This window comes from Euprymna scolopes, chromosome 2, assembly GCF_053919585.1.
Source record: "Euprymna scolopes isolate OS-2025 chromosome 2, ASM5391958v1, whole genome shotgun sequence".
In the NCBI taxonomy this organism is placed as follows: Eukaryota; Metazoa; Mollusca; class Cephalopoda; order Sepiida; family Sepiolidae; genus Euprymna; species Euprymna scolopes.
Genome location: NC_136483.1, coordinates 66,396,803 through 66,424,517, shown reverse-complemented (window position 1 = coordinate 66,424,517; position 27,715 = coordinate 66,396,803). Strand labels below are relative to the sequence as shown.

Sequence of the window (27,715 nt, the reverse complement as noted above, 5' to 3'; positions counted from 1 at the left end):
ATCTCAGTCGAATTAGAGCGTCGAAAATGTAGCTTGCCAGATTTTAAAAAATATATATTATTTACATGATATCTGAGTATTATCTCGTTAGCGTTTTATTTTATTTAAGAAAAAAATCAATATTTTTAACATTTTTTTATCAAAAGCAATAATCATATAGTTCATCAGAATCGTTTTTTTTTTTTTGTTTTTTTTTCGTTTTTTTTTTTTGTTCTGGTTGTTTTTTTGTTTTTTTTTGTTGGTTTTTTTTTTGGTTTTTTTTCTCAGGCGGGGGTTTTAATCTCATCCAATTTTGTCAACAACTGTTGGAATTACTCTACACCAAAATACCACATTCACTCCGTGGCTTGATTTTACTTACATCAATGATTCCCAATTTGTTTTAAAAAGATTTTATTTACCAAAAAATTTCATCGTTGGAAGTGGGACAACATTGACAGAAAACTAAAGACATAGCTGTTATCATGATCACCTTGTTTAAGATTTATTTCAATGAAAAAAGTTACAAATATATAAGTTTTATTATTTACATTTTATTTTTCTAAATAACTATTAAATTTTTCTTCTTTTTCAGATCTGAGAATCCAAGTTTAGTTTTAGAATACGAAGTTGATGCTCACAATGTCGATGATTATTCTTGCACTCCCCTAGTAAGTAGATATTTTTTCTTAAATTTTATTTCATGATGTATGATGTTAAAACCCCTAAAGAAACTCCCTTTGCCAATAATCTGTAAACGAAGTACCGCTCTCGCTGGAAATTATCTCCCTTGAATAGTGATATATGTTTGACCTCTCTTATCGCTTTGCCACCTAATATAGTCAGAAGCTGAAATGTTTAAAAAAAAAAAAACTCTAATGCCTTATGCATATGGTTTAAATTTAATTAAAATCAGATTTACGTATTTGAAGTTTAAAGGAGTTCTATCCCCATGTGTTCCTTAGAGTTAAGGGTATATAGGGGTTAATGTATAGATTCAGGACTATTTATATTAGCCTCTCCTGAGAGACTTCTACATATCGTAAAAATTTGAAGTGTTAAATAAAGTTTGATCCCCATAACCTCCCCCTTAGATTAGAAAAGTACTGACATCTGAGGTCATTTCCGTCGTCTCCTCCAGAAAATTTTATACATATGATTTAAATTTCATAAAAATAGGATTTATTTGAAGTTTTACGATGGTTGTATCTCCATAGCATCGTTAGGATAGAGAGTTGTGAACGCTTCTATTATCTTCCCTGGTAAATTTTATATAATAATACCGTTTTAGATTCTCTAACCTTTTTTATATATGAAACGCACATATATATTCTCAATTATTAAATTATTTCTCTCTGATAGGTTCATAAGAGTAGTGGTTGATGGGCAGAAATCAGAAGCTCTCAGTATTAATGCTGGAGTCTCTCAGGGGTCCATCCTGGGCCCAACTCTCTTCCTGATCTACATTAATGATCTTCCAAATCACATCCTTACATCATTCGTAGACATTTATGCTGATGACACTACTATCTATGGTAGCACATCTAAGACAGTAAACGACCACGTTCTCTCTAATTCTCTCTCCTCTGATCTTGAGCAAGTGGTACAATGGGGAAAGAGGTGGCTGGTTACTTTTAATGCATCTAAAACCAAGCTTTTATCTTTACATCATCAGCGCTCTGATCCCCATCTGGCATCCGTTGAAATGAATGGCTCTCGTCTTGGGGAGGCCTCATGTTTTGACAAGCTTCTGGGCTTGACCTTTACTCCTGATCTTAAATGCAACACATACATTAAATCCGTTGCCAAGGCCGCTGGAAAAATGGTGGGATCCTTCCATCGATCCAGTAGATATCTCACTGCTGATGCAATTCTCTATCTATATAAGAGCTAAGTACGTCCAAAGATGGAGTACTGTTGCCACATTTGTGCAGGAGCTGCTAGAAAGGACTTATCCTGCCTTGACAGAGTTCAAAATAGACTTCATAGCCTTGTAGGGAATGTCTTTTCTCTTCCCTGCAACCTCTTTCTCATAGAAGAGATGTTGCGAATTTGTCCCTGATGTATCGTTATTTTCATGGCAAGTGCTCGGCTGAGCTCCAATCTATGGTTCCTCCTCGCCAAACTTTCACAAGAAACACCCGTCTAGCAGAAAACACTATCACTAATTTCCCCCCACTCTTTATCTGTGCCTAAACCTAAACGTAGATTCCATGAACAAATCTTCTTTCTTAGAAGTGCACGCTTATGGAATTGTCTTCCGTTTCCTGCTTTCCAGCTGACTACAAGATGGTTGTCTTCAAGTTTTTGATGAGCCGTTCCATATAAGTTAACAAATTTACCGAATTTCCATTACTAATGATTACTATATTGTCCAATTTCTACTGTACACTCTTTAACTCTTATCCTTGAGTGGCCTCTTGGTCTTGATAAGTGGTGCTGCCTATGTAAAATATATATATATATATATATATATATATATATATATATATATATATATATATATATTGAGTTTTATAAAAAGAGATGACCTTATTTGCTTAATAAAGTTTCAATAATAATCAGCATTCATTGTATCAAATGATTTTATGTATCTGTTTTATGGCATATCAACTCTTTTGCAGATTATTAAACGTCAAAAACAAATACTTATTGTAAACTTGTTATCTTCGGGATATGTTCAATGTTAAAGGTGGTTGCGAGTTTATCCCTACCATTGGGTTAAGTCGCCATTGGATAAGTTCTGGCAGGTCCTGCTAGTGATGATATCATGAGCTATTCCTCTCGCTGCCAGTGGAAGGGCATATAGCAGGCGTTTTCTTTTTTACAAAGGAGTCACCACTTATTAAGGCTCAGGGGCCACTCGAGAATAAAGATTAATGAGTGTACAGTAGTCAATGGAACAATATCTAGTAATTGTTAGTAGTGGAAATTTGATAAATTGGATTACTTAAAGGGACGGCTCATCAAGAACTTGTTTACATTGGACTTGAAGACAACCATATTGTAGTCAACTAGAAAGCAGACAAACGGAACAGAGTTCCACAGGTGTGCAGTTCTAAGAAAGCTTTGTTCATGGAATCCATGTTTAGATTTAAGCTCAGATAAAGTGTTGGGTTGGTTTTTGTTTTACGGCATATCAACCCTTTTCAGGTTATTTAATGCCGAGTCCAGTTATTTTGAAGAACAATTTCTTAATAGAATATATTTGTTTTTTTTTTTAAGTTGGTTTCTATTTAACCCATAGTTGGAACCCTAACAGGTACTACCATTCCGGGTCAAAGTGGACCTGGGAGCAATGGCAATTAAAGGGTTGCTCCACACATCCCAAAGTCCACAAGCTGGGGCCTCACCATCGGATATAGTTTAAGGTCATATTCAGGACCCACAGATAAAGAGTGGGGGAAATTATTGATAGTGGTTTCAATTAGATGAATGTTTTTTGTGAAAGTTTTGCAAGGGGGACCACTGATTGGAGCTCAGATGAGCACTTGCCATGAAAAGAACGATAGAATTAGATAGTATTAGAAGCATGATGCTGCATGGAGTTTAATGCTGGATCCCCACAGTTTTCACTTGCTCATCTTTAGCATAATGACACAACAATGATCAGATGAATATGCAATGTCGAGTCAGATAAGACTTGATACGCTGTTTTCAAGACTGAATATACCAAAGCTTAATGAATTCCTGACGATCAATCAGTTACATTGGTTTGGCCACATCGAGAGGAGCAACTCTTGGATAAGAAAATGCAGACATCTTGAGGTGAAAGGCAGGAGGAATATTGGATGAGCCAAGAAAACTTGGATGTAAGTTATCAACAAGAATCTTTGAGATTGGAAATTTAATGGAATCAATTCTCACGACTGTCAAGCCTCTGACTAAGAGAAATAAAATGGAAGAAGAAGAAGAAGAAGAAGAAGAAGAAGAAGAAGAAGAAGTTTGTTTTTATAAGTATCAAAGATATTTAAGCTGGTCACTTGACGATTAAAAAAAGAAGTAGAGATCTAAGGAACTAATGAATGCGCAGAAGAAAGTGACCAAAAATAACCAGATAAAATTTTTTAAGTAATGAACGCGTTACACTAATTGACTCACCGAGAGAAATAGAGTAAAATTATTACTTACTTATTGGAAGAGTCCATTGGCTATCTAAATAGCGATGATACCACAAATATAAATTCGTCTAAACTATCAACTAGAATCATAAATCGTGGAATTTGAATTAAATCTATCCGCAAGACCATCAAACCCCTGACCAAGGAAAAAAAAAGTAGAAGAAATGAAAGAAACAAACAATTCATTGAAATAATTCATTTTATCCAGAGCTGGAGATGAGGAGGGGGGGGGGATACATTTTTCAAAGTGATGCAGAATCATCCTCATCAACCAATCTTTTTTAAAGACTAGACTTTCTTGATTCATCCACACTGTATGTCGCAACCTAGGAGAGTTCATCCACGAAACAATAGATCCAGAACCACTCCAAGGTTGGCAAAGACGCTTGGGAGGCCAGCAGATGTAGTTACATGCAATAAATGCTGACCTATAACCTAGTTCTGATCCACGAGTCTATGGTGTTTGCCGCTGGCGACCCATCACTATTTTGGCTGCTATAGACTGTCATACATGGTCTGCATTCATCCGGGGCACTGTCTACACCCATCCTAGGTGAATATCACTTCAAGTAAAATCAAGTCAATTCATAAATAACCACAACAGATCCAATAGGATTTGAACTCAAAATAGCCGATTCCATAGTCCAGGACGTTATCCATTAGGCTGATCCCCCGCCCCCCACAAAAAAAACAAAGTTTATCTCCATGAATTAATTTCAATGGTTCATTTGAAGATCATTAAATGTGACAGATATATGAACATCAGAAGATACACCTGTCAAAACACTGTGGAGATAACAATGGAATTAAAGGTATCTGAAATATACCACCTTGTAAAACAAAAATAAAGAAAAAATAATTCAAAATTAAATCTCTTTGCACTTCATTTTTTTAAATGTATGATACAATCGTAATTAAAGCTTGCTTAATATAAAGGGTATCATTAATAATAAAAAAAAGTATTTTATGATCTCTAACAAGAAGAATGTGCTGCATAATTGATAAGAGAGGGAGATTGTTAATCTCAGATGACATATGAGTTACTTCCCTTGAATGATTATATAGAAAGTGGAGGCTGTTTAAAGCAGGCATGTTGACTGTTCAATATTTGAAGGTAGTGGACTAGTGAATGTCCTTGGAAGCTGTGGAAAACATTAATATTTGAAACTACACTTTGCTACTAAATGAAAATGTTTTCTACAGTCTCCAAGGACATTCATTAGTTTATTCCTTTCAAAAATTGAACAGTCAACGTGTCTGCTTTAATAATGAGCATTTCTGTATAATCATTTGAGAGATGTCACTCATTTGTCATCTGATATTAACAGTGATGCCATAATTTACCTCTTGTTGGAGATTATCTTCTTTGAATAACTAATCTCTAGTCTGTAGATAATTATAAATAGTTTATTATGTTTGTATAAAACTATGGCTAATTGAGTAAAGCTCCCTAAGCTATATCATGTTTATTTATTTATTTGTGGACTGTTATCCTCATCTTCATAATTGTTGTTGTTTCCCCACGTTTCAGCCAACTATTCCTCTGACCTTCGTCAGCTGGTTAACCGCAACTGGATAAGGAATGCTGAGTCTCTTAACTGTATCCTCAGTAATTACTGCCTTCCATAGTTGTTGTCATCTCACCATGTTTTGGCCAACTAATCCTCTGTCATGCTTTGAATAGGATTGAAACAGCTATCTTCAGAAAATGCTTGGCTGGAACCGTAGAGATGTCAATGCCTCTATCCACTGCACCACAGTCCCCTAAGGGCTATAGTTAAGTGGATACAGTTAAGAAATTCAGCATTTCTATCCCATCGCGGTTAACTAGCTGAAGAAGATCAGAAGAATAGTTGGCCAAAACGTGGTGAAACAAAAACAACTATGGAGATAAGGTTAACAGTCCGCAAATAAATAAATCAATAAATAAATATACAAATTACTCCTCTCAAAGGATTCCCATAAAAAAAAATGATTCTGGGGATAGTAAGCGTTTGATCTATTTGAAAACAAATTAACTAAACAATGATGCCGATATCAGAAGCCTCCCATTTCGGAAATTAAAGCTACATCATCCGTAGTATTTATTGAAACTCAACCTATAGATGAGAGTATACATGAAAGTGAAATTTTCGTCATTCCTCTTTGAAGAAGACACGCACCTCCCGTACCCTCTCTATAGTCATAAGATCGGGGAGGAGGTTGTAATTATTGCGAAAATTGCTTATCTTAGAAACAATCAGGTGTCTTTTTTTTTTCTTACAAAGGAGTCACCACTTATCAAGGTCCAGAAGCCACTCGGTGATAAGGATTAATAAGTGTACAGTGATCAATGGGACAATGACGTAGTAATTGTTAGTAGTGGAAATTTGGTAAATTGAATTACTTAACGGGGGCGGCTGATCAAGAACTTGTTTACGTTGGACTTGAAGACAGCCATATTATAGTCAGCCGGAAAGCAGGCAAATGGAAGAGAAATCTACAGATGTGAACTTCTAAGAAAGAAGCTTTGTTCATAAAATCTAGGTTTAGGAGTTGCATGGATAAAGAGTGGGGGGAATTATTGATAGTGTTTTCAGCAAGACGAGTGTTTCTCGTGAAAGTTTGACGAGGGAGGACCATAGATTGGAGCTCAGAAGAGCACTTGCCATGAAAATAACGATAAAGCAGAGACAAATTCGCAACATCTCTTCTGTGAGAAAGAGGTTACAGGAAAGAGAAAAAGGCATCCCCCACTAGACTACAAAGTCTATTTTGAACTCTGTCAAGGCAGGATAATATCTTTCTAGCAGCTTCTGCCCAGTGTCTGCACATTTTATAATATTACTTCAAAATAGAAAACCAAAATGGCGACATGCAGCTGATTTTATACTCAACAGTCACACGAAAGTAACATGAATTCTCGCCGTTCGTATGCAAATTAGACGATACTAGATTGCATAAAAGCAAGCTATTTGAAGAATGGGGGATTTCGTTTGAAGAAAGCGCGATGAGATATGACGGATTATTTACTTGAGTCAATCGGGAAGATCAAAAAGAGATGAAAACGAAAACTCGACAATTGATCGCTGTTTAAGAAAACTACAAACTTTGTAGAAAAATCGTTATATCAGTGAGGTTTACACGACTGAAAAATGTCAAAAATCATTTTTGAACTCATATCTATAAGCGGCCAATATAAATATTTTATTTGTAAAGATTGTTTCTACAGGGGAAAATAATCGCTATTTTGGAACAAAGCCACTAATAAGTTATTGAGAGAAACTCTATTAGCATAAACACAGACACGCAGGCACCTATTTCATATTAAAAATTTATGGTACTTTTTGGAGTTTTTCTATTCATATGCAAATAGAGACATGTGATTGGTTAATAAAAAAAAATAGGCAGAGTGCACATTACTAAGGCAGTAGATTTTACGGTGTCAAAATCCGAGTTTGAATCTCATGTAAATCTAAGCAACTTTTTAACTAGATATGGGCTTTATAAATATATAGAAATTAACATAAAATAACATAACATAAAAAAAAGATTACATACTAGGGGCGTTCAATAAGTAATGTCCCTGACCCACTTCTCATAGCAGCAGAGCAACGAAACTTGGCACAGTTATTAGTCTTTCTTTACATAGGAACCATCCATAGTTACACATTTCTGCCATCGTTGAATACAGTTCTGGAGATCATTTTGGTAGAACATCGCAGGTTGTTACTTCAACAAAAATGTGATTTCGGAAATCAAGGCTACACCATCTGAGAAACGCTTTCCTTTCCAAAACAACTTCATGGCTGGGAAAAGGTGAAAGTCAGATGGTGCAAGGTGAAGAGAGTAGGGTGGATAGGGTAGGAGTTCTTAATCACACACCCATGCTTCCAATCTGGTGAAATGTGTGTTATGGACCAGAGTGTTGTCTTGATGGCATTGTGAATTCAAACACAGCCAGAAATCTATGAAAACAGCTGTCAGCTCTGGTCGACTCCCTTTTGCCATTGATGAGGCATCTTTCAGTTAAGATAAAGCTGCCATTTTAAAAGATCAATACATGACTATTCGCTAAATAGCCCAAGAGATCAAGATTAGATCAGATAACTGGGAGGTGGGTTAAGGGCATTAATTGAATTCTCTTTGTAAATATTTTTTTTTAAATCTAACTGACCTTATTTTTTTCGATAATTTGCAACAACTAAAGACGTAAAGGTCAAAACAAATTATTTTTACTTAAAAACATAATTTCTTTTTGTCAATAAAAACAATACTTGAATCCATTCATCGTAGTTACTTGCTCTCTAATGTAAATATTAAGTAGAGTAGTTTTTTCCATAAAATTTCAAAAATACTTTTCTTCATATGCAAATTAGTAGAAGCTTGGCAAATTTGAAAATTTAAATACTCAGGTAATGTACACGCTCAAGGAGTGGGTACAAACTAGTATGTATATGTTTAAATATGGATTTATTTTTGTGAGTTGAAAACATAATTTTCTATATGTATTAAAAATTCATTATTTTAAGTGTTTGTTTTAAAATATTTTTACTTCGGTTTGTATTTCTTTTTATTGTGTTTCTTTCCTTCTCAAATCATCTTTCCTTCTTATATTTTCACTAGATGTGGGCTTGTGCCAAGGGTTATAGTGAGGCTGCTCAGACCCTGTACCATTGGAACCGGGGTCCGCTGAAGGTCTGCAACAAGGATGGGTTACTACCCTTGATGGCAGCCCGGCATCACGGCCACCACAACTTGGCCAACAGCATTGAGTTGCTGGAGCAGGCTCACAACAACCCCAAGACCATCGCACCGCATATGATTAGTGTGTCTGGAACAACCGGAACGACCGGATCTAGTGGCTCGATTATTAGCAGCATGAGTGACACATTCCTTACGCCCGACAAAATCGTCACAGTCACTGCCTCAAGCATGATGACCGGATGCCAGTCAACCAGTTCTTTTCCGTCAACCCTATCCACCGCATCCGATGACTCTGGCAACGACAGTATATTTACTGGGAGCTCCTCCTCCCCGCCACCGCCGCCGCCACCACCACCTCCGCCACCACCACCGTATCCAGGTAACAGCAAGCTTATACGGAGGATGAGCGAACAGTGTCTTGGCAGTGACACGCAGTCCATACAGAAGCCGAGCAAGCGCTTCTCAGTTGATTTTGTATCGCCGAAGCGTACAGCGGTCGAGAGAAGCACGGTGTCCGAGGGCTTTTCAAAACCAGTGCGGGAATCCATGTCTGAGCCACACTTGTCGAGTTTTTTCAAGTCAGCCCAACAACAGCAGACCCTGCTGTCTGCAACGACGTGCAGCAGCCGGTCACAGGTGATGGATTCTCCCCATCATATTCCAGACATACTTATGCATACGGACAGTTCCCTGAGTACGGATCATCTGTCTTCCACAGACTCCATGACACAGAGACTTAGAAGGCAGAGCTCTGAAAGTCATCTCATCTTCTCTATGGACACTGGTAATTTCTTTTCACTCTCTCTGCTAATAAAATTCTGTTATCACATCTCGTCTGCCTGTGTATGTAACTGTGTGTTTTTCTCGCCTCTGCATGACTTACACATTGTTATACCTTTTTATTATGTTATTTGAATATAGGGTATAAAACTGGTTATAAATTCATCAAAAAATTATCCATTATTATCCATTAGAGCAAACAGTTTGGTATCCATAGTAAAATATATATAATATTCACCATATATGTACTTATTTTTCTTAGGCCATCGTAACGTAACATAAACATAACATGCGGCCGCAGCCGAGATTGAACTCACTACACGAGTTTGTAGTGTAATTGAAATCTTGTCTTGCTATCAAGAGTATTTTTTATTGTGACGCCATCACTAGATGGGTTGCCTACTATGACGCTTGGGAGAAGGATAGACAGCGCCAGTTTCTCAACCTGGTATTTTTACCTCGCGGTACATATAGCGCTTCACCTTCCCAAATGGTCACCCATCTCGTATTGGCCAGGCTCAACGTTGCTTAACTTTTGTGATTGTGCCGTATACATATACATATAGGCCATCATCATTGCTTGTATATATGAAGAGAACAAATGGCATCCTCTTCAGGGAAAATTTTTTGTATTCCGTTTTTCAATTTTTTTTACACCTATTCCATATAAGTTGTATTATCCTCTTACCATATGTCACACACGAGCTATCTTAACATGTTTCATCGACATAAAAACACTGTTCATTTAGAAGCTTATTTTAAACGTATTTTGTTAATCATTTTATCTAACAGTCTTATTTTCCTTTTTATTCAGGCATATTTTTTTAATTCGTGGTCTCAATTCCCGTTTTTCAAGATCACGAGTAACGTTATTTAATATAATTCTTTAACTGCTGCTTAAATATACAATATACACACGCAACCCCCTCCCACACACACACACACACACACACACACACACACACACATATATATATATATATATATATATATATAGCTAGCTCCTCCAGTATGTTAAAATTTTGGTACATTTTTTTACAGATCTGTTTCATCATGCAGAAACAAACGGTTATTGTTATGTCACTATCGGCTCTTTTCGTGCATATACTCTTCAGAAAATCAGAAATTCTTTACTTAGAAAATATCAAAGCAAAGAATTTCTTATTTTTCTGAAGAGTATATGCACAAAAAGAGCCGGCATTGACATAATAATAACCGTTTAAACAAAAAAAAGTAGTGTGAAAAGGAACAAGTGAAAAAGACGGGAGAATGACATTGAGTGAAGAATTACCCCTAAGTTACAATTGCTGGTGCTCGTGCATTATAGTTGGATATAAAAAAAAATGCATTTTAATTAAAAACGTTATCACATTATTACGTGTCATGCTAAAAAAATTCAAAAATTTACAAAAATTTATCGAGTATAAAAATAATTATGACAAACTGACTTGTCTCTCTTTTCACTTAATTTTTGCCATTTCAAATTAGAAAATGGCGGAACAAAAAAAATCAATTTTTTTTTTTTTTTTTGTAAAAATGGTTCTAACAGATCTCTACTCGATCATTTTTTGTATTTCTTAGAATTTTAATTCCTTTATTCTTGTATTCCTTCCTATTTCTCATTCATTCATTCTCCTATATTTCCATATCTCTCATTCCTTTATTTTTGCATACCTACCTACTACCTCTCAATCCGTTATTCTTTATACCATTCTACTTCTCCTAATTCCTTCATTCTTGTATGCTTTCATATCTTCAATTTCGTCAAGTATACCTTCCTACTTCTCATTCCTTCATTCTCTTATACTTTCATACCTCACATTCTTTTATTCTTGTATACCTTCTTACTACATTTATTCTCTTTATTCCTTTATTCTTTTATGCCTTCCTATTTCCTTTATTCTTTATACCTTGCTACCTCTCATTCTGATTAGATCTGTTTGTGGTTTCAAGCAAGAATTTAATTTTTTTTTTTTTTTTTTTTTTAGATGAACCTTCTTCTGCTCCGAGGGACAGTCCTTTGGTTGATGGTGAACGATTATCATCCGACGATGAGCTCAACAAAGTGCATGAGAATCGAACTCTGGTGGGTGAAGATGGCAGCGAAGAAGCCAAGAAGCACATGGTCACACTTGCGCGACAGATCATTGATGCCATGCCTGAGCGCATCAAATCCTCACCTTCGCGGGAGGATTCTACTGCTGAATCTGAAGAAATGTGTCGCGAACGCAGCAGCTCTCATAGCTCCCTAGCATCACAGAATTCTCCTATCGCATCGTCCTACGGAGAAGATTCTGGAATTTCTACCCCACTTGGTGATGGGCTTTCATTTGAAGATTATCGGTCAGTAAATATTTTATCCACCCTGATCCTACCCTTATGCGATCATTACAATGAAAGAAAGAACTCAGATCCAAATTTTCAAATTTGTGTTATTTGGTAGATATAAGTAGTTATTTACTATAAAGTCATGTTCTTATGTATTATTTCTGTTAATGTGTAACCATGTATCTATTTACTATCTGCCTTAAGAGAAAATATTTTTAAAAAATAATTTATTTTTTGTAAATACTTTTTATATGAATCTAAAAATATGTTTGCCAAAAAATAACCTCTTGACTGAAACTTTGACTAAATTCACTTTATTGTTTATTTTAATAATACCACAACAGGTTTTCACAATATTTTACACTGATAAACCCAGTAAAAAGTTGCCTTAACAGCAAATCAACAGTAAGAGCAAATAATAGTACATCATTTAGTCGTACAATTTTAGTAAATCCTCTTATGTACGATCAAAATTCGGCGCGACTAAAGGTCCGATTCTGCTCCTGCTGATTTAAGCAAGTTTACACGTTGTTTCTATGTGACAAACAGCAGGAGCAGTCAGTCGTACATTGATTGGGCATCATTTTGGTCGTAGATTTTTAGTAAAATCCATATGTTTACGTAATAAAAAATATGCATAAAATAACTGACAATGGTTTAAAATGCAACTTCTATAAACTGGTCAAAACTTTTGCACCGATCTGATAATTATTTTGAAAGTTTTAATTAAATTACCTCCTACGTTTTTTTTTTGTTGTTTTTTTTTTTTTGTTTTCTGAAAAACAGTTAATCCTAATTCTTCCAATAAATGTAATCTTTTAATCTTTTTATTAGTTTTGTCTGTTTTACAGTGTTAAAATTACATTCCAATTTCCATGTCTAGACACAGGATGCCCAATGGATAACACAAAAGAACGATGTTTAGCACCGTTTTTATTGCGTTTCATTTTTTACGTTAATTTTAACGCAAATTGGCTGATTTCAAAATGGCAGCCAATTCTCTTCTATTACGATTTTCTCTACAGAAATGGATGAACACGTTTTTATTGTTTTTTTGGTAAATCATAGGATTGGTCAGCTGATTGTTTTTATTATTTTATTATCTATTTGTTAGCAACAAAAATAATAACGGTGAAAACTCTCTGTGTGTGTGTGTGTGTGTGTGTGTGTGTGTGTGTGTGTGTGTGTGTGTGTGTGTGTGTGTGTGTGTGTGTGTGTGTGTGTGGTATTTATTTGCTTCCCCACTGAGCAAATAAGGCACAAGGCCGTTTTTTAATGTGGAGAGATTGAGGAAAGGGTGGCCAGCTCCCCAGGGAGGAGGATAGTGGATTGATATGAAGGGTTTCCCTTACATTGACCAATAACTGATTGCTACAAGAGCAATGGTCTTATATATGGGGGCAACCCCACATATAGGCTTTGATTGCAGCATCTGCCGGACAGATACTACATTTTGATCTTGGCCCGAAGGCCACAAAGGTCCTCCCGCAGGATGGAGGTGTGTGTGTGTGTGTGTGTGTGTGTGTGCATTTAGAAAAGGGTACAAATTTTCAATTATTTTTCTTATGCTAGAAACTGGTACATGGCCGCCTGTTCGTGATTGATAAATGATGGGATGGGTGATAGTGGTACTATCAATATTTATTTATTAGAAACAAAACACTGGAAACAGTGTGCATTTGCGATGCGGGTGTAATGAGACAATTAAAAATCAATTCATACTATATGGGACCGTTAAAATTCAATATTACACCAAAGCATTACTCATAACATGTTGATACACGTATTTTCAAAATAATAATAAAAATAAACCTCAACCCCAAAACTCACACTCTCAAAATTTATCACCCAGAAATCAAGAAAATGGCTGAGATTTAAAAACAAAAAAACTTAGTTACACTCCTCTTAGGCGTAGTTAGTTATTTAAAAATGGTAAATTATTTTCTATTATATATATATATATATATATATATATATATATATAATAGAAAATAATTTACCATTATATATATATATATTTATATATATATATATATATTTATATATATATATATATATATATATATATATATATATATATATATATATATATATATATATATATATATATATATATAGTCCTTAGCTAAAGTCTAAAATATAATCTATTATTTTAACACTAACTTTTCCATGCTGTTGATATGTAATCGCATAAAAAGTAGAATCTTGTTTTTCTTTTTCGGCATAGCATAGGCTGCAGAGCTCCAATTCTTATCAAATATTACCTTCCTTCCTATGTTTGCACATAGGCACAATTAAGTAAAAACTAAAAACTAAAAAAAAACAAAAAAAAAACAAGCCCAATGCAAACACACACACTCGAAATAATTCTCCAAGAAATTAACAAAGCAGTCAAGATTTAAAAACAAAAAACACTTAGATACAGGTTTTTAAAAATGCTATCTGATTCGAAACTGGGTGGTCATTTCTGTTAAATTTAGATGCAATACTAATTCCCGGCTAAAATCTATATATATATATATATATATATATATATATATATATATATATATATATATAATTATTTTTTTACTATAATAATTAAATACCTACAGACACTAGTGTTTCATCCTTTCGGGATTCTTCAGTGCAGGGTGTCACGATTACTACCAGTCGAACGATTCAAACTCCGCGACACGAGACATCTCTGGCTCGATTAGCGGAGGCCGTATCCATTCGGCTACCATTAACCGTGTGAAATAGTGTTGAATTTTAAACATTTTAATTTAAATGTTCATTACGTCAGACAGACAGTGATCAAATCGTTATACGATGATCTACGCATAAGAGCTAAATTGACCGACTTTATATATATATATATATATATATATATATATATATATATATATATATTTAAATTTTAACACCACCATTTTAGGTTGTTTACGTGTAATCGCCTAAAATGGCAGAATCTCGTTTTTATTTTTTAGTGAATTAATATAGAGTGCGGAGCTCCAATTCCTATCAAATATTTTCTTCCTTTTAATGGTTTGTATGGCATACAGTATAATCACGCTGACACACAGGTTCCTGCAAGATCTCTGAAACTTAACATCGTTGGGCTCAGTCAGTACTAAAATGGATGACAATTTGGGAATACCAAATGCTATATGTGCATTCTGTTTATCACGGCATTGTTTCCAGTCGTCCTAACTTTTCTTTTGCCACTGGAATCAAGCAGTGCCGACTCAGGAGAGGAGGGGATAGAAATTACGCAACTTTTGCTTTACAGTTTAGCATGTGTCATCAATCACCCCTTCAAGATAATCAGATGGTTATTATTTCGAATGACGAATATCTTTCGTGTTACATCTGTATGGAGTGGGAGCATGTGTTTATCAGGTTCTTTATTTTTCCGGGGCAACACCGGTGCATGGGTTCCGCTGGTCAACAACGATGTGTTCATTTCTTTCCTTTTACGTTGTCTCACACATTGAAGCAGTGAAATCCCAGAGGAATGATGGTCGCATTATAAGTCATGATTGATACGCTTCATTATTCCGATCTAAAGACGGCAACGTGTTTGATGTCAATAAAGCGAGGAATTATAATAAGACGCTTTCAGGTTTTGCTCGATTTGCATATTCATTGATGAAGTTGCTTTTCGGAAAAACGCTATGTCTTCCATTCCACAAAGATGTCCTCGCCGTGGAAAGAAAGAAAGAAAGAAACATAAGTATAAATTACTTAGGCCAATAAACGGCAAACTACTTGGTAATAGGCAGCATATTGTGAGATAAAGAGATGGTAATTACTTTTGATATGCCGTCCCTTGGGTAAAAATAGTACAGACTTGTTAAACAATAGAAACTTATCGAACAAATACGGTGAACATGGACAGCAGATAATGGAGAAGTCGAACGGGCCAGGCGAACATCATCTTGTTTTATTTTGTTTTGCTTTGTTTTTTCTTTGTTTTTTTTTTTTCACCTCAAACAAGGATTATTGCTACTTGAGCGTAAGGAGCTACTATTTGGACTATGTCACTGTGGGGAGTTGAGCATGAAGATTCACAGTACATTTAAACTTCTGCGGGTTATAGTAGTCAGAGAAGCAGGAAATAGGGAGGAGAATCCAGAGTTTAGCAGTCTGAGAGAAGAAGCTATTAGAGTAGAAGGATTTCCGGCATCTAGGGACCTCAAAAGTGAAGGGGTGCGATTTTTTTGCTTGTTGGGTTAGTTAAAAGTATGCACATTGAGGGAGCACAAGTGCTATAGGTTCATCAGAGCACATTCTATTAAAGTACTTGTAAAACGGGCACAGGTATGCAAGGGACTCAGGGCTATGGATGGATAGGAACAGGTTAGAATGTCCAAAGGAATAAAGTATTCGGCTGTGTGGAGTCAAGCATGGGGGTTCCCTCATGGATTTCGATCGGTTCCCTCGTGGCGTCAATCGGCAGGTATTTTCGGTGAAATCGTCGGTGCCGGAAGACGAGGGAAGAGAGAAAGAGATAGAGACTGTCCATCTTTGCACGATTCTGTTACTAACTTCAAGGAGATTAATAATACATCATGGCTACAGACCATAACTTTAACACACACACATAGAATACTTAACATAATTAAATCCTTCTTAGATAAGAGAAAAATCCAGGTTCTCCTCGACGGTCGTATGCGGGAGTGCCCCAGAGATCTATCCTTGGACCTCTGCTGTTCCTGATATTCATAAATGACTTCTCCGACAAAATTGCCTCTGAGATGGGTATATATGCTGATGACACCACACTCTATAGCAGGCACGACAGGAAAACAAATGAACATATATCTAAAGTAATGGCAGAAACACTAGAGGATGACCTCCAATCAGTAGTGGAATGGGGACAAAAATGGATGGTCACGTTCAATGCCGCCAAGACTAAACTGGTTTCATTCAATAATTACAAGAAACCTTCTCTACCACCTATAGCAATGGCCAACGACTCTTTATCTGAGAGTACGTCTTTCAAGCTCCTTGGCCTAACGTTCACAGGAAATATGAGTTGGAACAATTACATTGAGGGCATTGCCAGGGCCGCTGCGAGGAAAGTGGGCTCTCTCTACCGTGCTAGAAAACTTCTAACACCCGAAAGTATCCTGTACCTCTATAAGGCCACCATTCGCCCATGTATGGAGTATTGCTGTCATATTTGGGCTGGTGCATCGGCTACTAGTCTTTCGCTCCTTGACAAGGTTCAAAAGAGAGTCGCAAATCTGATAGGCCCTAAACTGGCATCTAAGCTTAAGCCTCTGTCCCATCGTCGAAACGTTGCATCCCTCTGCCTGTTCTACAAGTATTTTAATGGTGAATGCTCTGATGAACTGCAAGCACTTGTGCCCCCACGACGTGAACACCCTCGACAGACCTGACAAGCTGCAAAATCCCACCTCCACACTGTAGAGATCCCTAGATGTAAAAGATCTTTCTACTCCAGTAGTTTGTTCCCCAGAACTGCTAGACTCTGGAATTCCATTCCAGGTCACTGCTTCCCCAACTGTACTGACATGCATAAGTTCAAGTGCAACGTGAACCAACATCTTGCTGCCCAAATCCCTACATAGTACCCCAGTAGATGTTTCCCCTGATAGTAGCCCCCTACACCAAAGTGGCAATGTGCCTTGTTTGGGGTGAAAATGTAATAAAAAAAAATAAAAATAAAAAAAACATGAACTTTTTTTATTTCAACAGGTCTGTCTGACCTTTAATCTACGTCACTACACAGGAACACTTTCCACGACTAACCCTTTCTCTATACAAGTCATACTAACGAAGATAATCAATAAAGCTGTTTTTTAATGTAAGAATGAGACTTCTTGTCTTCTTATTCTACAGTAGTTACTGTGAGTAGAGTTGAATGTAAGGCTTATCCTTGAGTATCATTCAGGTCTTGATAAGTGGCAACTCCCATGTAAAAAAAAAAGATGTAACCAAAAGAGAAGGTTTAACTGTTCTTCGAAGAGAAATGCCTACGTGATGAAGATAAATGGAAACACCGAGTAAGGCGTTTGAAGTAAGCCATCATGAATCCTTGAACAGACCCTAACCATGACAACCCTACTAGTTTGATTTGGGATAAAATCTTTGGCGAAACATTTAAGTAAACGTAAGCATTTTTGTATAGAAGGAGTTTGGTCACATTTTTGAAAGCATTATTTCAAGCTTACGAAATAATGCTTTCAAAAATGTAACTAAACTCCTATTTAAAATTTGCACTAGCCACACAAGCGTACACATCCCTTCAGACTAACAGCTATCATCAATAACACCGAATGTATCCTTTTCTCTCTCCACAAGAGGCTGACCCCTTTGAAGTTAATACCACCAGAAAAATGAAGACAAAAAGAATTTTAAAAAAACATTTTTTGGGGAAAATATGTCTTACACCGAAAATCTCAGAAAAAATGGTTAGAATCATTTAATAAAATATTTTATAACATTATTTTTTTCTAAACTTTTCAAATATTTTTGTATTTATTTTGAGATGTTGAAGAATAAATATATGGTTCCATATACATCATTACGTATTTATTGATGTCCATTTTTGTGCTTATTTTTTCAGCTATAATGATTTGGGTACCCCTGCATCATCCCTAAGCCCTGATTCCACTTGCCTGCCCAGTCCTTACAGTCCATATTTCCAGATAGATTCTCCTCCACCAACAACCGCTGATTTCACTGAATATTTTAATGCCCCAGCTACTTATATGGAGAAGGACTTTTCGCAGTTAACATTATCAGGTATTTACAATTTCATCACAAACAGCATTTGAAAACTTGTAAAGATTTCATTTTATTTGAATTGATTACGGAATTTTTTTGTTGTTTTTTTTTTAAACTCTTAATTACCCCCAAACAAACATATATTACCATTTAGAACGTAAGGGGCTACTATTTGGGATCGTGCCTAAGAGGGAACTGTGGGGAGTTGAGCAGCTAGATGTCTGTTCACATTACATTTAAATTCTGCAAGTTAGTACAGTAAGGGAAGCAGGAAACAGGGGATTCTACAAACTAGTAGTTTGAGGGAAGAATGAAACTATAAGAGTAGAAAGATTTCTGGCATCTAAGGATTACAGTGAAGGGGAGGGATTTTGTTGCTTGTTGGCTTAGTCTGGAGTATGTACGTTGAGGCAGCATAAGCGCTATGAGTTCATCAGATCACATTCTATTAAAATACTTGTAAAACAGGCACAGGGATGCAACATAGTAGTGATGGGACAAAAGCTAGAGTTTGGCCAATGGTGTGAGACCTATTGGATTTGAAACTCTTTCTTGGGTCCTTATCCAAGAGTGAAAGCCTATTACTAGATGCACTAGCTCTGATGTGGCAACAATACTCCATGCATGGGCGAATTGTGGCTTTTTAAAGATATAGAATACTCTTTGGTATAAGTAATTTTCTAGTACGGTAAAGGGAGCCCACCTTTTTTGCAGAAGATATTTATATCTTACTTTTTGTACACGTGCCTTTTTGCTACCGTGTTGAAATAATGACGTTATTATTTTGAAAGCCATTCTTAACATGGGAAGATGAGGGTGTTTTGTAATTATTCTGTGCTTCCACCCAACAAAAGAAAAAGATACTGTGAAACTTGAATTTAACCTGAAAAAAACATATTTTAAAATAACGTGGTACCAATAATGCATAAGCACCTTCTTTTTAATTGTTCAAGAAACATCTTTAATTATACACAAGGGCAGATTCACAAGGAGGATCAAGGAATCACATTTCCCATAAACTATTTTCCAATTCTGAAAACAACTAAAAGCATTTTCAATAATTTTCCATGCACTTTTATTCTAACTTTAATCCCGATTTTAGTTGTGTTATCTTATAGAATCACTAGAAGATGAACCTGACGTTGCCCGGTATTAAACATAACGTTGAATTCCTTTAAAAAAAAATGAAGTAAATAAAACAGAAAGAAACTGAGACACGTCCATGCGAGTATTATGTTTTTTCTTTTTGTAAGTAAAAAAATAATCGAGCTGAGATTGAAACCAAAACTTCAAAGCAGTGAATTAAGTACCATAACCAATAGGCCAGCTTGACACGATATTTAAAATATGTCTTTAAACCTAATTATTCTTAACATAATGTGAACAATTTGTGTATGTGCAGTCATGAAGCAGTTGGCAAACAGACAAAAATCCGATGATTTCCGAGTACCAATTTTTCGATTTTGATCCCTTTGCAGCCATTTTTTTTTCGAATGAAAACCAATTAATGAGTTTTTTACATGCCTGAATACCCTGTATATCAAATTCAAAGTCCAAAATTCGTTGAGTATTTAGGGTGAGAAGTGTCCCCCCCCCACACACACACACACATTTTCACTTTTATAGACATATAGATTAATGAATCCAATGGAGATCTGATATAGACACATAATAATGCTTACAAAATGCTTTCTGATATATATATATATATATATATATATATATATATATATATATATATTAGCATGGGTGCCCGGCGTTGCCCGGGTATTTGGAGGTGTATGTTGAGGAAAAAAAAGAAAAAAAAAGCGGTCAATTTTTTTTAACTTTGACTTGTGACCCCTTAAAATTTATTGTTTTGGGCTCAAATCAAAATTATTACGTTAGATCTATGTCCAAGGAACCTATATCTAAAATTTCAAGTGTGTAGACCCAAAATTGTCGGAGGGGTTTGGTAGAGTTCTCAAAGGTCAAATCGTTGAACTTTGACCTCTTAATTGCCAAATTTTTGGCCAAAAACCGATCACATCGATTTTCCCAAATCTCAGTATCCTGTATATCAAAAAGACTAAAAATTGACAGAGTTATTGCGTAGGGAAATGTACACACACAGACACACACAGACACACACACACACACACACACACACACACACACTTTCACTTTTATATAGTCATGCTAATACACCGGTTATTGTTAAACCAATGAAGTTAAGCAACATTGAGTCTGGTCAGTACCAGATGGATAACTATTTAGGAATACTAAGTGCTGTAAGTAGGAAGATGATGATAATTTTTTGCAAGAACTACAAAAACCTAATGTTGTCAATTCCCCTGAGCGAGATATACATGTGACTGGGAACCGTTTGTGAATTTCATATTCCCTTGACACTTCCTCCTTCAGAGGAGGCCGGTTCAATGATTGACTTTATTTCACAATTAGAGGAGCACCCGTCCCAAGACAAGTAAAATTAATCTTCCCCCCCCCGAAGAGTTTTGCACCACTTTTATGTCGCCTTATCAAGGTTTAAATAAACAGGTAATGATATGAAGCTTCATGTCTAGAATCCTTAATCCAATTTTGATCAAAATCTATAACACGTACATCAAGTCTGTTGTCAAGGTTACTGGAAAGATGGTAAGATCCTTCTACCGCTCCAGAAGATATCTCACTACTGATGCAATTCTCTATCTATATAAAAGCCAAGTACGTCCAAGGATGGAATACTGCTGCCATATCTGGGCAGGAGCTGCTAAAAACAGCCTATCCTGCCTTGACAGAATACAAAATAGACTTCGTGGATTAGTGGGGATGCCCTTTTCTCTTCCCTGCAACCTCTTTCCCACAGAAGAGACGTTGCAAGCCTATCCTTGTTTTATCGTTATTTCCATGGCAGGTGCTCGTCTGAACTCCAATTTCTGGTTCCCCCTCGCCAATCTTTCACAAAAAACATCCGTCTAGCTGAATCCACTGTCAAAAATTTTCCCCACTCTTTATCTGTGCCTAAATCAAAACGTAGATTCCATGAACAAAGCTTCTTTCTTAGAACTGCACGCCTGTGGAACTCTATTCCATCTGCCTGCTTCCCACCTGACTACAACCTGGATGTCTTCAAGTCCAACATAAACAAATTCCTAATAAACCGCCCCCTTAAGTAAACACTTCATTAAATCTCCACAATAACGTACTGTACTTGCAATAACCCTTATCCCTGAGTGGCTTCCGGGCCTTGATAAGTGGTGACCTCCGTGTAAAAAAAAAATAAATAAATAAATAACATGGTTTTCATTCTAGAAAATGTCTAAAATTTAAGGTTTAAGTTTATGAAATTTAAAAAGACATTGACATTCAGAAAAGTTTGCTTAATTGACATTTAATGACTACTGATCAAATTCAGTGCAAATCTGAAATATTTAAATTTTCACATAGGAAGTTTTGTCCACTAAAATTTCTTTAAAATACTCCAAAGAAATTGGAATTTGTCGAATATTTATTGATTTATGTCTGCTATCTACTGTTTGAATTTCACACAAAAAACACTTCTTTACATAAAACGAAATTAAATTAAATTTATCCCACATTTAGAAACACTCCCTCCCCCCAATTCATACTGATCGATCAATTAGTTTAGGAATAAATTATGTACATACAAATATATAAACATACTTGAATTCATAAAAATAAGAATATCTCCAACGTAGAGCCAACAGTGACACCCAAGAATACTTAAAAACAGTTTTCTCTATTAAGATTGTTTCATTTTCGACCTCAATTTAGTTTTACTTGTAAAAAAAAAAACTACCTGGTTTTAGCATTTGTAGGGAAACGTGGATTATAGTCAAGATAGTTTGTTCCTTTTGACTTCCGGTTTCTGCTCTGGAGATAGAATGGCAGTTACAAGTTACAAGATATAGTCTCTACTGGTTAATGGTTATCTTCCTTTCAGATGAAGTGACATCTTCCACTTTACCCATGTTAAGAATGGCTGTCTTATCCGCTTGATCATGTCTGATTATTCAAGCAAATAGATAGCAAAAACCAAACGTCAAAAAGAGCAGACAATCTTGATTATAGCTGAAATGCTCATTTCTCGTTTTCCATTTACTTAAACAGCAAGTCGCCAATATGAAATGTAACTGATGTCGACATTTTTGCACCATCATTTATAACAGAATCGGTGACAAACTCTGGACATGTAACAATGTCAGTAGACAGGTGAACAAAACATGCAATCGCTATAGAGGTGTTTGGTTCATCACGTGAGACTTCCTCAACCCACTGGGGCTATTACTTATGTGCCACACCAAGCATTATACGACATAATCATATTGACACACATTCTCATTAGATCACCAAAGTTAGGGAACATTGAGCCTGGTCATTACCAGATGGGTGACCATTTGGGAATACCAAATGCTGTATGTGGGAGAACAGTGACACCTCCCTGCAAGAACTGCAAAATCCTAACATCGTTATCTCTTCTGATGGGAATATGCAAACGACTGGGGTCGACTTGTGAATTTGACATTGCCTTGACATTTCCTCCTTCAGAGGAAGCCAGCTTAATCCACCTAGGTTGAGTGGCGTATCAGTAGTACAGTATACACTCACAGTTCATCGTAAATTGAGTTAGCTGCATGAGCCTATTCTGAGCCTACCAAGCCAGCAGCAATATGATGAAACTTCCTGGTATTCCTAATTTAAAAAAGAGATTATTTATAAAAGTATTGTAACAAAATGGACTCAACTCTAAAGTTTAAATACATTTTAGAATATATCGAGATAAAACGTGTCGTTTGAAAATGCATATACATTTACTCACTCGTAAGAAACTTATTAGCCAAAGAAAAACTTTATAATACTAGCTTACTTCCTGAGGCGCCTCTACCGGGGAATGCCGATGGGGCTACCCAGGCAATTTTTAAAGGGCCAGAGTTTTCCTCCTTTATGGGCATTGGCTTTACTTTTCCTACTTTCCGACCTTGTGTCACATTTTCCTGCAATGGTAAGGAAGCAAATACCTACTATTAGAAAGACGCCATCTTGTAAACATTATGTTAGTTTGTGTGACTCATAATTTTAACATTTGGGCTCACAATGCATCGAAAATATGGCTCACGAACCACCCAAACATCAAAATAGGAACCGTTTCTGCTGCCATAAAGATAAAAATGCAAACAAAATGGCGATATCCATAATAGTATGATAGTATAAGTAAAATTTCATATTTAAAAAACACAATAAATACTTCCCACATGGACTCGTAGCGTAATGGATAAAGTGCTCAGTTAATTAGTTCTAAGTGACAGTCTTCTCGAGCCTGGACGTTCAGTTCTTAGCATGAACATTACTACGAAAAAATATAATAAAAAATTATCTAAGATTTCTACCCTGTCATGACTGACGGAAAAGAGTTCAATTCAAGTTTGTTTGGGTTTTTTTTTTTTACAGATTTCTGAGTTTGACGAGACATACCTAAAGAATTCAAATTATTTGGATTATTCAAACTACTGTTTTTATCTTGAGTGTTATTTTTACAATATTTTGATCGATGTAATTTCTGCCCTTTTTCAGATATATCTTATCAAACTCGCAAGGATCCGTGGTGTAACGGATAAATTAATTCGTAAAAATTCAGTTGTATTACTCTTTTCTGGGCGTTGAAGGTTTCCGCTTCAGTTTGGGCGAAACTCCAAAATACAACTGTGAATTGCTAAGGACGTCTAACAGAACGATGGAACAAAAGTATACTACCCCTATGGATTAAATGAAGGGTGCCGTTCAAAATTTTGTAGATTCCAGAGTTTGACAGAAAGATACCCGAGTTCAACAGAATACACCTGGAGAAGGTCGGAAGTTACATCGGTCGAAACGTTATGAGAATCATATTTAAAAATGAAAACTGTAGTCCAAACACAGAGATTAATAATTTTTAGTGAAATTCAGCGAGAATTTAAGAGAATACAATTATTTGGCCTATTTTAATAAACTGTGCTTTTCTTATGTGTGCTTGCAACGAAGCATTAAACGTTGCTATGATTAAGAAAATAGGTTAGAAAATTTTTTACGTCCGAAGATTATAAATTTCATTCTTAAATTTATTTAGATCTTAATAATCCAAGGTAAAGTAAAAAAAAAAAAAAAAAGAAATTTAAATAAATCCCCAGTTGAAAAAATTTCCAATCTAAAAATTGATGTTGGTTCAAATTAAAATATCGAAATGAAAATAAATTTAATTTATTTTTTTATTTTATATTTTTGTGTACGTTTTTTTTTTTTTTTTTTTTTTTTCTAAAATTCAGATCAGGAGCAACGAAAGCTGTACGAAGCGGCTAAAGTGATCCAAAATGCGTATCGACAATACAGAGATAAGCAGCAGTTACTGCAGCAGAGGCAAAAAGAGATTGAGGCTGCCATCCTCATCCAAAGTTACTACCGCCGTTACAAGCAGGTAAGCAACCATTGCCCTATAACATGTTGGGCATGAAGTCTTTGACAACAAGATGAGTGAACATGTCAAGCATCTTAAATACTTCTGTCTATTAATGGAGGATAGTCCTTTCTGAAAAAGTAATGGTAAATTTTAACTCTCATATCGTCGCCATGTTGTGTAACTGAGTTCAGCATAGGACAAAAGACGACAAAAGAATTCGGTAATGTGTAGACATAGTTGCCTAAAAAGAAAATGGCGACCGAGTTTGAGTTTATGTAAAGACTGAAACTTAAAGAAATCCTTACATCACATATAAATTATAGAGATAATTGTTACTAAGAAAAGTTTGTTTCACTCGAAAAAAAAAAACGTTTTTTATATTAAACGACAAAATCCGTCTTTCGAACATTTCTATCTCTAGCCATCAATTGACTGCGAATAACGGTTCAATGCTCATGGTAAATTTCAGATTTCACACCTCCAAGAATTATCTATTAAATGTCGCTTACCAATCCATTGAATCATTTCGAAATTGTCAGCCAGCTTTATGACAAGTTGGAATATTGTTATTTGTTTAGCTTGCATGAAACCATTGTCTCTTAGTTTTAAGGTTTGCTTTCAGCAAGACAGTGCACCATCCATTACTGCACTTTTGCATGCAATCAGTATAATGACCACTACATCACACAGATTGGATGTTGTGGTCTGATAGAATATCCCCTCACATACTTGAACTTACGCCTTTGGACATATTAAGAATATGCTTTATGTAGCTTTTGTTTATGAAGCTATATCGGCCAATAAACCAGTGAAAATTTTCACTTTATGTTATAAATACAACTAGAAGGGCTATTCGGCGTTACTCGGGGTAAAGTGTAACATATTTCTATTAGAACTTGTTTCTCTCTACCTCTCTCTATCCGTTTTACTATCGTTCTCTCTTTCCCTATTTTTCCCTCTCGTTCCACAACCCCTACTGTCTTCTCCACTAAGCCCATTCTTCTCTGTATATACACGCACATACATGCAAACAACTCTCCTTTATATAATATATTCCTCTAGTAATGAGATGGGTTTTTTTAATTAGTATATAATAACACTTAAAATCTGACCCCTCCTTTTGAGTGACCTGACTAATCCTGATCCAGCTGACCCCACATAATGATTTTTATTTTTACTAAATATTCGATATTTTTGATCCGAGTAACGGTGATCAAGATTTTATACTTTGTGGTTCTTTGTTTTGTAGTTTGTTTGTTTTGTTCTTTTTTTTTACTCCCAGCTGGACATACAAACACACATACGCACAGGAAACTACTCTTAATGGAACAGATTATAGAGGCTTTTGCAATACAAATTTTATATGAAACAACACAACACATACCTTATTGTGTTATCCGTTCTTGTAATTTTTTATCTCCTTTTTTTCCTTTTCTTCTTCTTTAGTATGCATACTTCAAGAAGATGACGCAAGCAGCAGTATTAATCCAGAGTCAGTTCCGAAGTTACTATGCACAAAAACGATACAAGAAGTCACGTGGTGAAATAGACGTATCACTCCAGAACCAATATCGTAGCTACAAAGAACCAGAGCGGCTGAAGAAGAGTCGCAACACATCTGTTATAATTCAACAAAGGTTTAGGTAAGGCTTTGTTTTATAGGTGATCAACGCGTGTTATATTGTGGGTGAGATATTAAAACAGTTATATATGTTACGTGTGAGGTGGGGGATATTTTCTTATAACATCTGTTATAAATGTATAAATTGTATATATTATTGTTTAGTCAGGGGATATACTATCGACGTATAAACTGAGTCATGTTGTATCAGAGAGTTATCATACGGGTATATATTACAATTCATATTTACATAAGGTATCATTTTTTATAAGAAGAATAATATATGCTTCATACCTTTCTTCAAGAGTTCTTCTATCTTCATTGCTGAGCTCCGTGACGAAACATGAAATGACCAACACCATCCAATTGAGATATCTGTTCTTCCCTCTTTGAGAAACCACAGAACAACACTTTATATTTTTAAAATATAAATTTATTTCAGCTATCTCAAATGATCTTTACAGGGTCTGCATTTCGTCTACATGTTTGTTCGTCACAGCCTCGCTTCCTGGCCGTCTGTACTCCTGTGGCCAAGCTCCAACTCCCGGCTGTTCACTCTCATGATCAAACTCCAACTCTTCGACTCTAAACTTCCCGACCTCTTGACCTCAGTTTTGGTGATGTAACAAATTAAAAGACATGTCTCCTTAACGTGACCTTCTTGTCACGTACGCCTGTTCAAGGTTATTTTGTTTATATATAACCTAGCTGATTTATGTAAACATTCTCAGCTAAAACCCATCGCTACACTTTATTCTATAAACAATAAATAACTCCCAATATAAACTATTTTAAGAATATCATTGAATAGATAGATAAATAGATAAATAGAGAGATAGATCGATAATAATTAATTAACTTTTAACAATATTAATTATCTAACATGCGGAGTAGAAAGTTAATATTTTTATCTGCTGTATTTTTTGTTATATTTTTTAACTCCTTTTCACCTCAAACAAGGCATATTGCCACTTGGAATGTAAGGGGTTACTATTTGGGATCGTGTTTAACAGAGGACTGTGAGGAATT

The 27,715-nt window shown here is 35.6% G+C and overlaps 1 protein-coding gene across 8 annotated transcripts in view; it reads left to right on the top strand.

Annotated features, from left to right (window-relative positions):
- The window catches only part of LOC145291908 (calmodulin-binding transcription activator 2-like), a 2,646,613-nt gene that overhangs the window by 2,428,798 nt on the left and 190,100 nt on the right, over positions 1-27,715 (top strand). For 7 of the 8 annotated variants that reach the window (XM_080137802.1, XM_080137770.1, XM_080137753.1 and 4 more), the window contains 6 exons: positions 575-650; positions 8,706-9,570; positions 11,555-11,909; positions 18,472-18,650; positions 24,935-25,083; positions 26,512-26,708. In XM_080137802.1, the coding sequence (XP_079993928.1) occupies positions 575-650; positions 8,706-9,570; positions 11,555-11,909; positions 18,472-18,650; positions 24,935-25,083; positions 26,512-26,708 (1,821 nt within the window). Of the gene's footprint in view, positions 1-574; positions 651-8,705; positions 9,571-11,554; positions 11,910-18,471; positions 18,651-24,934; positions 25,084-26,511; positions 26,713-27,715 lie in introns of those variants that run through there. The other variant, XM_080137813.1, reaches the window with a different exon arrangement.